General features: G+C 39.0%; 1 protein-coding gene across 1 annotated transcript; it reads right to left on the reverse strand.

Annotated features, from left to right (window-relative positions):
- Window positions 1-229: 229 nt before the first annotated feature.
- On the reverse strand, window positions 230-16,540 carry trhra (thyrotropin-releasing hormone receptor a). The gene is made up of 2 exons (XM_084726136.1): window positions 15,232-16,540; window positions 230-984 (listed from the first exon to the last, which is right to left on the reverse strand). Exons 1-2 carry the CDS (start codon window positions 16,036-16,038, stop codon window positions 541-543), a joined length of 1,251 nt encoding a protein of 416 aa, XP_084582262.1. The 5' UTR covers window positions 16,039-16,540; the 3' UTR covers window positions 230-540.
- Window positions 16,541-17,482: the final 942 nt, after the last annotated feature.

The raw sequence follows: 17,482 nt of genomic DNA on the forward strand, positions 1-17,482 counted from the left end.
GAGTCTGGTTCTGTTTAGAGTGGAAGTGGGAGGAGGTTGTGGATGGAAGCAGTTTGTTTTAACCAAACTAATCATTTTACTATAGGATAAGCTTGATGACATTAACTGCTGTTACTCCTTTCTCCTGTAACAGTTTAAGTTGGTTTAGTCAAAAGATTTATTATATTACATCTGAAGGATTTTGTATATCATATCCTACCTCAATAACTAATGCTTTTTAGACGAATTGGAGAACTGAATAATCACTGCTGTATCAATGTATTAATAAACTGTATTTTGCAAGATTCATGAAAGCTCCCTTCACTTATTTTGTACAAAATGCTAAAAGGCCTATCCGTCAGCTTATCTCACAGCATCCTGTTTGGCTTTTGGCAAGTGGATTTGTGGAAAAAAAGGAAACTATTCCAATGGAAAACACCTTGGAGAAATTAAAGTTAGGTTTCTTTGTACTTTTAGAAAACTTCTCTAAAATGTCCCATGGGTGACTGAATCCATACTGCAGCTGTCAGAACCCTTTTTAGGTGGAAAGTTTGCTTTCAGTCAGGCTTTGACATCACTCCCAGACAGAGAGGGCTCTTCGAATGGCATCTTTTTGGCACTTGGCAGGATGCTACTGGGTAAATACTGATCTGTTGGTGTGTTTAGGTCATCGTCCATTTCTGTAGTGAAGTGGTCGGGACTTTCCCCATTGGAAGTCTCCTTGATGACGCTGTAGGTTAGCGCTACACTGTATGAAGCCGGTTTCTCCATACGCTGAGGGCCACAGTGACACAACTTCTTGAAAGCAGCGCGGAACTTTTGGGACATGGCGTTGTAGATGACCGGGTTGATGGCGCTGTTTAGGTAGATGCAGAGACGGCAGAAGAGCACGAACCAGGTGTCCAGGTAGGCCTTGTCCAGGAAGGAGTTGACCACCACTAAGGTCCGGTAGGGCATCCAAAGTAGGGCGAAGAGGATCACCACCACAGCCAGCATCTTTGTCACCTAATAAAATTAAATCATGTTAAAAGATACTACAACAAAATGAAGTCACAGAAAACTGGATAATCAGCACTCCAATTGTCGCACCTCATTTTGCTCTGTACCTCAGTAACAGTTGAGGAAGCCTGGTACCTTTCTCCTTTTGTGTTTTATTTGTACATAGATAAGCCATGTGCTAGGCTTGTCTATGCTGAAAACCAAATTTTGAAGATATAGTAGTTGCTGATGTCTAGTGGTGGCTCTTAAGTTAGTTAATGTTAGCAAAAATCCAGCTAACTAGCTAGTTGTCAATTGATGTACAACCCCAATTGAATGCAGATATTAAATATTCAAACTGATTTAACGTTATTGAGTTTTTTTGTAAATATACACTCAGCAAGTAATTGGGAACTTTGGACACTAATTGTTGAAGCTTTGAATGTGAAATTCTTTACCAATCTTGCTTGATATATGACTTCAGGTGCTAAGCAATCCAAGTTCTCTGTTGTCTCATGTTTTGCACTTCATTATACACCACACATTTTCTATAGGAGACAGGTCTAGACTGCAGGCCAGTCTAGTAACTGGTAACTAGTAACTAGTAACTAGTAACTAGTAACAGTAAATTTTTATACAGCGAACTCAGGCTTTTGTAATGTGCAGAATGTGTCTTCGCCTTGTCTTGCTGAAATAAGCAGGAACGTCCCTGTAAAAGACAGTCTGGGTAGCAACATATGTTGATCAAAACCCCTATGTACCTTTCCAGCATTACTTGCTGCAACTTTTTTGAAATTTGTTGCAGGCATCGTATTCAGAATGAGCATATATTTACAAAAAACAAAGCTTATCAATATGAACATGAAATACCTTCTCTTTATGTTGTGTTATATTGAATGCAGGACAAAATGTATTTGCAAATCATTGTATTCTGTTTCTATTTATGTTTTACACAGCGTTCCAACTTTTTTGGAATTAAGGTTGTAGACTAGCTATTAGCTGTTAGCTAGTGTTTTGCCAAAATGAACTATCAGATGTAACTATATATGTAACAATTTGTAGAACAGTTAGCTTTTGCTAACAGAAGCTAACTTACATGTGACTATTGAGCTATATATCATGTTTGCAGATCTCCCGGCAACATTTTTTAACCAATTTATATTTCTTTTCAACATAGACAAGCTTGCTTAACTGTTATTTTAACACAGACCAAAAAGGGGCGTTACTAAGTGAATGTCAATTCATCAAACTTTTAAGTCTATCTATCATATCTACATATACAGTATGACTCACAATAAAAGGTCATAGTAGGAACAGCACAGGTTTTAACAGTGGTTTTCTACGCAGTGTACCAGTATGCCATGACAATTTCATGGCAGTGTAATTAATTTGGTTATTTACATCTGTGCTTTTCCTTCCTTAACTTGTGAAAATGTCTTCAATGAAAAATCTGCTCAAACACAAGATCTGGTGTAATCAGTTCAAATTTATGAAGTTGTTAGCATTTGCAAATAATCATGTAACACTGTTAATATTCCACAGCAGCAGAGTGAAATTGATGCATTTCAGCCCTAAGGTTTTTGACATTTGTGGGTGTGACCCTTATTTACAGTAACCAGGAACCCACCAGAGGTTAACAACCAGCTAAAACAGATCATCAAAAAACACCATCAAATAAAGAAATTATAGCTTCCACAAGAAAGAGAAAGATAGTTCATTGTTGAGTTTCATTCCCATTTTGTTAAACACTTTGGGTGGGTGGTTCAGGTCAAGTCACCAATCCAAGGCATCTGAATTTGACAACCTGGAAATGACACTCAACAATCCACAATTTTTTCCCCAGAGCTGCTTGTAGCAGCTTTAAAGGCAGAGTATTGTTTGTAACCGCACAATTAAAAGTTGTTTCCTTCTCACTGGCTGAATCTGAGAAATACAACATAATTTTCTCTCTTTTTTTTTTTTTTTACAAGGATTATGTGCTAAAACACAAATAAACATCCTCACACCTCTGCACAAGGCCAGATTTTGTATGAATACGGCTGAAGCAATCCTCAGTCTGCTCTGCCTGTTCGTGTGCGTGTGTGTATATGTGTGTATCTCTCTGCAACTCTCACAGACAAAGGTGGCTGGTGGCCACACAACACTGACAAATAGGGTAAAGCCCAGAAATGTCCAGAGTAAAGCAAAACGGTCTCTATGTGTGTAAGTCTACATTGTTTTTTAGGACAATGCTGCATAGGACAAATATATCATAATCGGTTCTTGCAACAACCAGATAAGTGACCGATCAATTTGCACACTAACAATGCACGTAAGGTCATCATGTGTAGAACCTCACATTGAAAATACAAATACGTCAATAATACCCATCTCTATTTATAAAGAACAAGACAACAGCAATTCATCATTTAAGCCCCCAGAATACTCGGTCTGTAAGTGGTGTATCCAATAGACCTGTTTCACAGCAGCTATATTGACATGAAATAGTAGAGTAAACACAGGTCTTACCAATGATACTTATTAAGTTCCTGTGTCATTTAGTGCAGCAGAGCCTTTCCAGTGAGCCAACATGCACAATAGCAGCATCCTGACTCTCTTTGACCCGAATGGAATGAAACCTTAATTAGTGTCTGTGTTTACACTATTATTTCATGTCAAAATGGCTGCTGTGAAAAAGGTCTATAGGAGATTCTCTTTGGAGAAGTTTCCCCTCTGTATCTCCTCTCCTCAACAGTGAGCTAACAGCCTCAACACCCATGAACCGTAGCAGCAAAATTAACGTGTCTCTCATCCATATTTCTTTTTTTTTTTTGTGACCAATTTTTTATTTGTTTTATCCCCAGTTACACAAATTATACACAATTAAATACAGAAGACAAGAGAAAAAAACAAACAAACAGGGGGCCGGTAAGCATCCCCTTGACATCTCCCTCCCTCCCCTTGCTGTTTTATAGGAATTTTAAAAAAAAGGGAAAAAAGGGGATATTTGTTTGCAGTCATTGGAGCTCATATAACCACACTTATGTTAATATTGTACCATATGCTCAGCGTGTACCCCCTCATATTCACCCATCAACATTTTAAATCATACATATATCTACAGTCATGGATCACATTAGTAATATTACTTGTTTCACAGTTCTTTTGATGGCCTCTAATGTTTCTGCTTTGGCATTGTTTATGGATGCAATTGACAATTCTAAGACTAATACATTATGAAATGATGCATTATGTAATGAGGATTTTTTTTGGCTGCCCGTCAAGCCAGTGAAAAGAACCCGTCTCTGACAATTTAATAAATTAATGGTGAAATCATCATTTAACAGTACATTTGGAAGACACGGTATTTGCACCCCAATAATATCAGATATTATGTCAGTCACCTGACTCCAGAACTGGTTGACAGCAGTACACTCAAAAACGTGCACATAAGTTCCAACAGCCTCTTGGTTGCACAAAGAACATAATGGGCTTGTAATCATCCTCAACTGACATCGCTTCCTAGTTGACAGATAACTCATCCATATTTTCTTTATTCCCAAGTCTTTTTTCTCTGGCCCACACAGCAAACCCCACAAGGACATTTCAGTAGGTAGACAACATGCGTGATCCTACATGTGATTCAAGCCCTCACTTTCTTTTTTTTTCTTTGCCTGTGCAAGGTTGTGAAAAATAATCCCATTTATTCATGCAATTACACTTCACACAGTCTGTCCTTCACATCACTCTTAGTAGTATATATGGGACTCTTAACAAACTCTTGACCCACAATCAGGTCACTAGGCAGAATATGTCAGTGTTTTCTGACCCACAGATGTCTCAGAAATGCTGATAAAAGTCTAGAACTGAAACACATCCATTTTCTTCCACTGCTGTGCAATGTTAAACATTTTACATACTTATCTGCGAGTTCTGTCAGCTTCATTTGCTATTCATTGAAAAATACTCATTCTTCAAAGTTAACGTCCTGAAGGTAATAAGCTTTCGATGTATTTACATTCTGTAACCACTTATGTATATAGTTCATTGCTAGTGGCGGAGTCCACCATTCCCATGTAAGATTCTAATTATGTTCCCTGGCACAAATAATTCACAAGAAGATATGCATGTAATTCACTTTTACTGTTAAATTATTTTTAAATTGGCAAAACAGGTTGAATTTTATTGTGAAAACAGTCACAGAAAACGCATATCTATTTGGAAAGGGAGCATTCAGTTGTCACTGAGGTTAGTGCTGGCAACAAAAGTTCATTACAAATGGCTCTCCAAAACAAGACAAAAGCTATTTTGTTTTCTTTTTTAACAGAGGATCCGTTTTTTGTGTGTGTGTGTCTTATTTCTAATAAAGAAACTACTGAACAAGTGAATTCTGGGACCTGTAGTTATGTCTGGCAGCTCAAGCACAACTTAAATCTTCAGAATTATAATTTAAGGGTCTGTGATATGTGCTCCCCTGGAAAAGTCATTTTCACTGAGCCTCTCATTATCAGGGCAGAGTTGGAAAGAGGCTCATTTCTTTTTATTTTAACCACATGACATACAGGATCTTGTCTGTGAACACAGCTGCAGCTCCACCTGAACCTTTGGATTAAGCTGACTTGAGTATGTGTAATGAGATTAACATGGTGCAGTCATGCTCCTTCTCAAAATATAGATGGTGTGACTGGAATTTTGGAAGGGCTAAATACCAGAGTGCCAAAATCCAGAAGAAGAAATCCCTCCTGTGCTGAGCATGTTTATTTTCCCCCAGGTTATTTAGGAAAAAAACATCACTTCAGTAGTAATGAAATAAAAGTAAATCCTCGTCTCAATTTTTCTTTGGTCATTTTATTTGCAAGGACCTTTCCACACATTTTGACATGAAGTCTTCATGAGAACGTCAGTGAGTTCTATTTTTAAAGGACATGTCGTACAATCAGTAATCAGGAGAGAGGCAGTTATACCTGTGTCTTCACAGTGGGATGGAAGATCAACAAAAAACTCAAATCAGATCTTATAGGTACCAAGAGTAATTTTGTGCATGTTATGAAAGCCTAACTACAAATAAAACAATCCATTAAAAAGTATGAAAAAGTAAAATAAAAACCTTTGGATAGAAAACAGTATACTTTCCATGTGTCTCCCACTTTAAAGCAGGCAAAGTGAAGTATCCTGCACTGTTAGTGTGCCTTTGTGAATGTATTCATAGGTTAGAGTCAGATGATGAAAGAGAAGAACTGCTGATCTCCAGCAGGTGACACAGTGCACGAGGAGATGATGACATGATCTTCCTTCTAGTTACTAGGACTTAGTAAGAAGGGGAAAAAACAAGTGTGACATTAAGTAAAAGTTTCCTTAAATTAAGACCTGCAAAAACTAAACTACATCAAACATAAGACTGTATCAGATGTAATAATTTGAATATACTGAATCCATAACAGTTCTGTGTTCTTTGAAAACCTGTTTCACTCCTTAGCAGTAGGACTGCACGATTAATAGTGAAAAAAGTCACAATCTCAATTCATACATCTATGCAATCTCATTTCTGAATGATGATCAGTCACTTGCTCCCATAATGCATCGATATTCTATTTTTTTATGTTCAGCAGCATTTAAGTGATTCTCTTTGATTATGTGTTCTAAAGTAAGACAGGAAAAATGACTACCTATTCTGTTTTTTTTTTTTCAAGAGACTTTAAAGTTTAAGTCCAGCACTGTGATATATGTTATGCTTTGTCTCCTGTTAAAGCCCTGTGTAGACAGCAAGTGTCTCAGATGCGTTGTTTTACTTGAGCGTCTAAGAATGCGATAAATATTTTTGTTGAAAAAATGCAGCCCGACTTAGCAGTTAATAAAATCCTATCGCTGAAGCCAAGAGGACGAGTCAAAATGCATTAGTGGCTGAGCCTTGCAGAAAGTCATCAGTCATTGCGTTGTGGAGTGAAGTTGAGTTCATCAGTTTGAATAATTACTACAGCAGCCTCTGTCCACAACATGCATGTTTCTACACCATAAACCAGAGATTTTTCTACACACTCTCCAGATTGGACTAATATCTAAACCAGGGGACCATAAGGTTTTTCAGGAGAGACAGAGCAGGGACCCCCTGCTACATACAGTACATTCCACTGAGTATTTTCAGATCTTCTCTGCTGCTAAGTCAGCAGCATGGCTAATGTTAGCTATGTTAGCCTCACCCTCTGCACTTTCATTGGTGGTCTCTGGGGTGGAGGGTATGACAAAGTCTCTTGCTCGTGAAGTTTCAATGATCCATTGTGGCTCACAGAGTGTCTGCACACTTGGGGTAATAATACAGCTAATTAGCTGATATGTTTCAATAATACGTAGCTCACAAGGTTTATAGCCATTTCATAGGATAGCTAGCTCACATGATCTTTTGTCACTGTGTAAATTAAATTTGTTTTGTTTTTTTAAAAAACTGAGCTGATTTCATTATTGGATTGATGTTAATGTGTATTTTCAGACATATTTTAATTTTTCAAACTGCTCGACACACATTGTTATCAACAGCTTTTGTGAATAAAAGAGGAATGAGCAAAGTTTTTTTTTTGCACTGGTAAGGGGTTCAAATGTGACTAAAGATCTCAACTAAAAGTCCTGAAAACATGTAGTATTACCCAGTTAGCTGGATTAGCATGGATGTGGCTAAAAGATTGCTAGTGTTCACTCACAATAAATTAAAGTTTTGTGTGTTGCATTCATGTGTTGTGGGAATAATCAGAAAAATTAGGTCCTGACTGGGAAAATTCACATGAAATTTTGGTACACGAGTTATTGATGCCTTATACATGGAAACATGGTGGAAGAAATTAAATGTTTTGTTAATGGTGAGAAACTTGATTATTCCTTGCATTGCATATAAATTTTTTGCTCACATAAAATCTGTAATATGGAATTAGTTTTTTGTTTTTGGTTGGTATCTGTCCATGTAGAGTGATTAGTTAGAAAGATTAATTATCAACATTAACCCTGATAACAAGTCAGTTAAAGCAGTATTGTAGTGGTCTTAGGCAGAGTACATGATGGGAAGACAGAATTACAGGACAGAATTCTGTCATCAGCTACATCAGTACTGTACTGAGGATGTCATAGAGGTCAGAACCATCAAGAGGCTAATCAGAAGCCATGGCTGACAGGGCCCCGAAAATGTGTAATTCTGACCCCTTGTTTCCAGATAAACTGAACACCTTCTACGCACGTTTTGAGGCCAAGAACCCTGCACATGCACAGACACCGCTGTCAGCACTGAACGACCAAACCCTACAGCTCACCACAGCTGGAGTAAAGAAGGCCCTGGCTAGCGTCAACCAACGCCAGGCTGCAGGGCCAGACAACATCCCTGGACGCATTCTGAAAACTGTGCTGTTTTCACAGACATCTTTAAAATCTCGCTCCAACAGGCTGTGGTGCCCACCTGCCTCAAAAGTGCCACCATCATTCCTGTCCTGAAAAAAACAAATCCCGCCGGCCTCTCTGATTTCCGCCCTGTAGCCCTCAGGCCCATAGTGATGAAATGTTTTGAACACCTGGTCATGCAGCACAGTAAAAACTGCCTCCCTGTGCCAGGCTCCTGTTCTTAGACTTCAGCAGTGCCTTCAACACCATCATCCCACAGCAGTTGGTGGAAAAGCTGCAGCTGCTAAAAGTGGACAACGGCATCTGCAACTGGGTCTACAACATTCTGACTCAGCGACAGCAGACAGTCAGGGTGGGCAGCCGCACATCAAAGACCATCACAGTGAGTACAGGCTCTCCGCAGGGCTGCATCCTCAGCCCTTTGCTCTTCAGCCTGCTCACCTTTGACTGCACTGCCAGATTCTGCAGCAACTACATCCTGACGTTCGCAGATGACACGACGGTGGTGGGCCTCATTAAGGACAACAGCGAGTCTGCATACAGGGAAGTGAAACAGCTGAGTTCATGGTGTGGCTCCCACAACCTCTTCCTCAATGTGGACAAGACCAGTGAGGTTGTTATTGAATTCAGGAGGGCTGGTAAACAGGATCATGAACCACTATTTATTGATGGTACTGCTGTGAAGAAGGTCAGCAGTGTGAAGTATCTGGGGGTTCACATTGATGAGGACCTCACTTCAACCACTAACACCTCGGCAGTCCTCAAAAAAGCTCAGCAGCGGCTCCACTCCCTCCGCAAACTCAGGAAAACAGGCCTCCCCATCACACACCTCACCACCTTCTATAGGGGCACCGTTAAAAGCATCCTGACCTATGGCTTCACCACCTGGTTCAGGTGCTGCAGTGTGAAGGACAAAAGGCAACTTAACAGACTGGTCAAGACAGCCAGCAGAATCATAGGTGCCCCACTCCCCTGCCTGATGGAGCTATACCAGCAGCGGTGCATCAGTAGAGTCACCTCCATCATCATGGACCCGCTCTACCCCTCCCACCACATCTTCTCCCTTTTGCCATCAGGGAGGAGATACAGCAGCATCAGCTGCAAAACTAGCAGGAAGCTGAATAGCTTCTTTCCCCAGGCCGTAAGACTTATTAACGGACTGTCCCCCATCCCCACATACACACCCACACTGACCCTTGACAGCCAGTCACCTGTCAAGTTAAGAGACTGAATGCACTTTTTGAGAGAATAGACTGTTTTTATCTGATTTTATTCCTATTTATTGTCTATTATGATGCTATTTTTTATTATGTTTACTATTTTATGACTGCACTGCAGTCACTGATCAAGAAATGAAATTTCATTCTCTTGTGTATGTAAATGCACAGTGAAAATGACAATAAAAATCCTTGATCCTTAATGTAAATTAAACTTTACTGGGATGCTAGACCCAACCAACTCATCACCTCACCTCGCTGCAACAAGTAAAGACATAAAATGGGACCATCTGAGGAGCATGTGAGTGTGCTATGTAGACGACTTAACTTGCCACAAAGTTGTGTGTCATCAGCAGTGAGGCTTCATAAATAAGTGATGAAAGCTGATTGTAAATGATTTTACATTAAACTTTTAGTGTGTGCTACTGCTCAAATGCTAATAGTATCTGAGCTCTGTGATCGCTTCCCAGAGATCAGCATAATCACAATAATGCCTGCCCCTGGGACATTTTCTCTATTTACTATTATGATAATGCAAAACTGAATATGAATGAACTTTGAATGGCAACCCAAAAATAAGAAACGTAAACCGAAAAGTCAACTTGACGATTTTAGATGCAAATCAGATTTCTTTTTGTTTCACGTTGAAGATATTTGTCATATTTTGGAATAATGTTGTGTTGCATTTTTTGTTGGACGGTTTGTGATCTCACATTGCTTTGTGTTTTTCTTAATGAACAAAACTAACACAACAGATTTGTCAGTTCTTTGTTGTTAATAAAATGACCACAAACACATCAAGATGTTTAAGATGACTTTTCATCACTGCCACTGTTAGTCTTTTTTTTCTCCCACAAATTTGAGTTACAGACCAAAATATCCATATTGACATTAAAAAAGTTAGTCCTAGGACGCCTGCATGTGGAAGACTGTTGCTAACTTTGGTTGATGCTGGACAGTATTTAACATGAGGTTTTTAAAGCATGGTAATCGAAAACTGTTATCAAATTTGATAACATAATACAAACAGTAATAAAGTAATACTCTGGGATTTTATCACAGTTTATCATGAAACTGATTAACGTTTCATCCCTATTCAGGACATCTAAAAAAATACATCCACCTAACACAAAATTTTCCATAGGAATATATTAAATCTATAGCATCTAATTCTAATATTATGTGTAAAATTATTTTCTGTGCAATAGACTTTTGTCACAGCAGCCATTTTGACATGAAATAGTAAACACAGGTGTTACCAATGATACTAATTAAGATTCTGTTAAACAGACTCATTGGACACTAAATGACACTAAATGGAAACTTAATTAGTATCATCAACACCTGTGTTTAACCTGCAATTTCATAACAATATGGCTGCTGTGAAAAAGTTCTATTTAACAATCCTTTGAAAAGAGAGCAGCACTGTAACTTTAGGATTAACGTGAGACGACTGCAAAGGTTTTGCTGGATACGAGATTTATCCAGCTTGTAGGATATTGAAAATGTGAAAATGTGACGATGAATGAATCAAGCTGTTCCTTGAAAAAACGTTTCTCTCCATTATCATACCTGCCAATCCTTCCGATTTTCCCAGGAAACTCTTGTTTTTCATGGCCCTCTGCTTATTTCCTGCTGGAATCAAGACACTTCTGTATTTCTCCCCCCAAAAAGGTGTGAAACCTTTTTTTTTTCCTTTTCATTATCTCAACCTCTTTCTGACACTGTACAGTGTCCAAAAATCTGACGTTTCCACCTAGACAACATTACAGCTACACCTTTCTTCTTGGAAAGAAAATTTCTCATCTCGTCAGTTTTCTGTTAGGGGCAGAGCAAAAAATAAATGAATGAAAGAGATTTACACAATGATGCCAGAGGTGTGATTTATTCTGTATTCTTTCCTGTGAACCAAAAGTATTTAACATAAAAATGCTGTTGCAGTGTGTTTATTATTTTGTCATTTCATTATTTGAAAGTCACCAAAATGCAGCACAACAAAGTCTCTCAAATGTGTTCCTCTGTTTTTGACATCTCAAGTATGCCTATTATTATTTATTCAGATGTTGTTGATTGATTTCCAACTAGGAAGACTGATCAAATCTGTATGCACAATTTAACAAAGCCTGGATTTGTTAATGTAATTACCAGATGATAATCTTGATGTGAAACTTGTATGTGATTAAATCTTATCCATATTTATGTTGTGTCGCCTCAGATTCAGGCAGGTGAGTCTAATTGGATTGGATAGGGGCGCTGACAGTGTCATCAGTGAGCGAAATACTTAATCCTAGATCCTCATTACTTCTTGACCTTTAGGTAATTCACTAAAGTACACGGTGCATGGTATGAATTGTTCCTGGTGTGCACACAAGATGGTTAACACTGACCAACAGACATGTTGTGTGTTTGTGGGTGTGGAAACAGAATCACGCTGATGGAGAAAAGCCAATTTGAGTTGGGGTTAACTCCCTCAGGGTACCACACCCCCTGTCATTCCAGGAAGGCTTCTCCCAGTGATCTGATAAACAAATGTCTAGCTCTGCTATCTACCTGTGTGTCTGTCACGGGGTGTCTGTGCCTTCAGAGGATTCTGTTGTATTTTTAACAAACTCTTTGCAGGGTGTTTTTACAGGAGGAGGATGACGTCAGGGGAGGATGACACAGACTTGGATAGTTTGAGTTGAGCCAGAGTGCCTTGTATTATAACACATATCCCTCAAGCATGCACAAAAAGTGAGAAAGATCATTAAAAACGTGGCTGCACCATGAGCTCTTATTTCTGCAGAAAGCTTCCATCAACATAAAGGAAACTTGATACTGTAAAAGCCCGTTGTCTCATCACTTTTGTCAGCTGAACTCAGTTTAGTAAGAGCTGCTGTATGAACTTTTGTTTGAGAGTTTTAAAAAGGTGCATCAGCTCTATTCCACTGACAAGTGAGTTTTGGCTGTGCTTCCACTTCACTTCACACTGGACTCAATATGAAAGCAAATGCAACATCAAACAGTGAGCAAGTATGTTGGGGTCAGCTGGAACATTTTCAAATAAAAATTTAGCAAACAAATTTTAATAGAAAGTCCATTTTTTATCTATTGTAGATAGACATATGTATGCCAACAGTTAAAGGGACAGTTCAACCCCAACTCAAACATGCATATCAGAGATATTTGCCATAGAGATGTCTCCCTTCTCACAAATATAATAAAATATAAATATAGTGCCAAAAAAAATATTTCACAGCAATCTCTCTTTCCAGAAATCATGACCGAGTTACTCAACATAATCCACAGACCTTGTTGTCAGTAGTTTCATGTAGGAACTATTTTCTTTCTGCGGCAGAATCTACTGGAACTACTTTCTGTTTACTACAAAGAAAGTATTTCCTACATGAAACTGCTCGCAACAAGGTCTGTGGATTCTCTTGAGTAACCAGGTCATGATTTCTGGAAAGAGACACTGCAGCTGAATTTTTCAAATGTATCTTTTGGCACATTGAGCACGACAAGCCCAGTGCCATCTAGTTCCATTAAATTTGAGAGAAGGCAGATGTTGCTACGGCCGTTTATCCAAAACTTACACCTAAATTATCCAGATGGATAAACAGATAGCACTACAGGAAAGAGGAAAAAAACACCATTTTGATTTTGGGATGAATGGTCCCTTTTACCTCAATGTGGTTTTGGTGCTCCTGGAGATCCCATGACCAGGTTTTATCACCTTGATTATTCTTGACTTTCCTTAATATGATTTTGAACTGATGACTTGTTTCAAAGGTCCACTAAAGAAAATGATATTGCTTCTGTTTTGGGGTGTTTGGGCCAGAGACAGTTTTCATATGCTCTGATATCTATGAGCTTTGTTGACTGCATGTTTTAGGCAGATTGATTGTTAAACCTCTCTGGCCCCAGAACATCAAAAATCATTCCTTTATCTGTAAATGACTTTTGAATAGATAGAAAGATTTTGATTTTTGATTAATCATTTGTCATTTTTTAAGCACTTCTTAAACACACAACATGCAAATTCTAGTGGTCTCTCTTACTTTAAACAAAAGAAATAGTCTGACGATGTTGTGATGTGGTGTGGGATCATTTGGAGTTGTTATCTATACTTTTAAACAACCACCACTGGAAATAAAAAATCTATCTGACATGATTCAGCCAGAAATCATGTTCATGTTCAACTTCATGTTTTTAAGTTTTATTCACATAACATTTATTCATGTGCTCCGACTTCCTTCCTCATTCTGACATATTTGATGAATACCATGTTTGTTTGCAAGTTATAGCAGCTAGCTAGCAAGAAACTCTGTTACCTTGAATAAATGATGGATTTAGCTGCATTTTAACATTGTTGGAAAAGTGGGTCCAGTGTTTTAAGACATTTTTTGGTTGAAATGTTGCATATTACAGATTTAAATGTGACGATTTTCTGATTTTCTTTTTCATTATGTTGTTAAATTAAGAGTCTTTGGGTTTGAGACTGTTGGTTGAACAAAAGAAGCAATTTGAAGACATCACTTTAGGCTCTGGGAAATTGTAATGACCATTTTTCACAGTACTTTGAGCTAATTTCTGCTTTTTATCTCTTACATCAAATGTGCAAATGCAGTTTGTGGCAAAGGGAATTGTTATCGCTTTTTTTTCTTGTATTAGGTTTAATAAGGTCAGAAGAAAGGAGAAACAAAGTATTTAAATGGGAAAAAGGTTGACTTCAGAATTTCTATTATCATTATTACACATACGCTGTGGCTGTGGGACCAGAAATGATGAGATAGTTAAACACATGTCAACCAAATACAAAGGTTAATACCAGCAAACGTCTTATGTCAGTGGTTTTCATACTGGGGTCCTGGGACCAACAGGGGTCCTTGAGTGATTTGTTGGGGGTCTCCAACAGAAGCGAGAATAGAATATTTTATCTTTAATCACATTTTTTTGAAAGTTGAAACAACAAGTGAAGAAATAGGGTTGGCTATGGGTTTTGACTGATTGTAATTTTTAGTGATTATGATCTGATAATAAAGTGACTATTGAGCTGCAACAGTTGATTGATTAATTGATTAGTTGTCAGCTGTTGAGTTGTGTACAAAGCAAGCACATTGAGGACATTACTTTGGGCTATAGAAAATACAGATTGACAATTTTCTTAATTTTTTCTTACATTTTATAGGAAAAAAAATGGAATCGACAATTAATCAAATGATTAATTGCTAATGAAAATGCAGTTGCAGCCCTAATTAACTATGAAGACTTTGTTAACTTCAAACCTTATAATAGAAAATTGTTGGATGGAATTCCTTAAAATAAAATCCTCTGTGTCTACGGTGCAATGTGCAGCCATACTAGGGGTCCTTAAAATGAAAATGTTTGGGAACTCCTGCCTTCTGTCTCCTAGTTTGTGAAATAAATATTTTTCTTAAAATGTATCTACTGTGTGGGGTCAGTTGTAACATATTATTTCCACTCTTTCTTGATAATCACAGCATTTCCCTCAGTTTGTAAAGTGCCCCTCTCTTTACTTTGATATAACTGAGCATGAGGAGGTTGAATGACATCATCAAACTTGCTTCTGATTGGAGGGAATCGATGTGACCTGTGGTGCAGCTGAACCCACACTCCCCTATACTCACACACTAACACACGAATACAAACACACACTCTTTACACAGAGATAATGCGAGTGAACCAACAGTTTTCCCACCTGTCTGCGAGAGGCAGCTGTGGTGCTGCTGGAGGAGCTGGCCCCGATCATCCTGCCCCCCTGACTCGTCTCCTTCTTCCACTTCTTGGTGCTCTCTTTGGGGTCAGCTGGCAGCGGGTTGAGGAAAAGTATCCGGGCGATCAGTCCGTACAGGACCGTGGCCAGCATGAGCGGCAGCACGTAAAACACCGCGAAATCCGTGAAGTAGATGGGCAGGTAGTGACTCCTGGACACTTTGTAGGCGCAGCTGAGCAGCACCACGTTGTCGTACACCAACTTCTTGGTGTCGGACAGAAAGAGCCACATTACGCAGTAGGCGGAGGTGAGCGCCCACACCAGCAGAATGATCTTCTTCGCCCTGGATAAAGTGCACAGGAACTGCGCTTTGATGGGGTGGCAGATGGCGATGTAGCGCTCCACTGTGAAGGCGGTGATGGAGCAGGAGGACGCGTTAATCCCCAGGTACTGGAAATAAGTGATCCCCAAGCACCCCGCGTAACCGAACACCCACTGTCCGTACAGGGCGTCGGTGATGTTGGGCAGCCCGGCGGCCGTCAGCACCATCAGGTCAGCCGCGGCCAGGCTCACCAGGTAACAGTTGGTGGGAGTCCGCATGTGTTTGGTGGTCAGCACCACCAGGATGACCATCACGTTGCCCACGATCCCCACCCCGCAAATGAGGGAGACCAAAAAAACGCTCACCACTTTGTACTCAACTGTGTAGTCAGTCCAAACGCCCAGGGTCTGATTGTCCTGCACCGACGTGTCGTTCTCCACAGTCATGTTCTCCATGGTGAGGTTCTCCATAGCAGGAGGCTGGAGATCTGTGCGCTCTGAGGAAAATTACACTACGCGCTCAGAGAACATCGCAAAAATGCATTCAGACTGCAGGGCCCCTGAACCAAAAGTCCACCAATCCTCCAAAAACTTCATCTCATCCACATAAAATCCAGTCAAACTGCCCCTTCTTCTCCACGAAATCCAGTTTGTGATATTGCAAAGCCATCAAATGAAATTCCTAGATGTTTCCCTTAAAGACATGATACAAAAAAAAAAATCGATTCTTCTGTTGGTTGAAGTTTTACGAGAGGTGGACAGAGGAGGTTTTGCAGGCAGGCAGCAGCTCCGCGCTCTGCTCGTGTCTCTCTGCTCACACAGTCATGACTGAGAGCTTCCTGCAGAGCAGCTCTGCTCCACAGAGCCTCACACACACTGATCACTGTGAAGTCACACACTCACTGGATGGAGACTAACTTTTGTCACGCCAGGGACTCGTGCAGATGTGGATCACACCACACACCTATGTGGTGAATGAGATGGGGGGTTTTTTAAGTATGAAAGTTGAGTTTTGTTGCTGGTACAAATTCAAACCCTTGTTTAATATATGTAGTAATAAACGTTTTATAACACTGTAAGACACTTTAGTGTTTGAAAAACATACAAGGATCTTAATTCATGTGTAACAGACATTTTTATTCCTTAATTTATTCACTTAATAATTATGATAATATATAATGATATATGTTTGCACACATTTTGTGATAAGCATTTTATGCACAAGTCATTGTGGATTTAGATGTGTTAATATATTTATTCAAACCTCATGAAAATTTGTTCTGTAAGGGATGAGAGTGAGTCATTATTCAGGGTCAGGCTTTATTCTGCTATAATCACCCAATCGCTGTACATTATCCTACTTATTACATGACTACTTACGAAAAAAACAAACACAAATTTGACACAAGATAATAGCTTAATGATGGTTTTATTGATTTAAAAATGATTGACTGATTCCCCCAAGTCCTCCGAAGTTTATGATCACAACTGCAGTCTGCTTCTGAACAGAAACAGACCGTAGAATACCATTGTTGACCAATTGTTGACCATTGTTGTTGATAAGTAATGAGAAGAGTAATAGTAAACTAGTTACATGTTATTAAATTACAAAAAAAATGTAATTGTAATCTGTTGTAGTTACTGAGAAAAATGTGTAATTTAATCACAGTTACTAATCAAAATGTTGATGAATACAAAAGTGTTACACTGAATATTCTTTTCAGCTTGCTTGACAGAGATCTGCTCTCTACTAACCATTCTGTCTCACAGTATATATATTCTGTATAAGCTGTTTTGAGCTCCTCACTGAAGTTACCGTATGATGTTCACACTGAGTGAAATATCCAAACCCAAGAGAGCTTGTTTTTTATGGCTGCGTCTGCATCATTCCATCAACTGGTAATCTTGTAGATGT

The sequence above is a fragment of the Lutjanus erythropterus genome, chromosome 9 (assembly GCF_056507025.1).
Source record: "Lutjanus erythropterus isolate fLutEry1 chromosome 9, fLutEry1.hap2, whole genome shotgun sequence".
Lineage (NCBI taxonomy): Eukaryota > Metazoa > Chordata > Actinopteri > Lutjaniformes > Lutjanidae > Lutjanus > Lutjanus erythropterus.

What these genes read in the sequence shown, in the direction of transcription:
- trhra (XM_084726136.1), bottom strand. Translation starts at nt 16,038, where the DNA reads ATGGAGAACCTCACCATGGAGAACATGACTGTGGAGAACGACACGTCG. An exon ending in CAGCTGCCTCTCGCAGACAG is followed by an intron (nt 985 to 15,231) that starts GTGGGAAAACTG and finishes TAATTTTATTAG; the next exon opens with GTGACAAAGATGCTGGCTGT.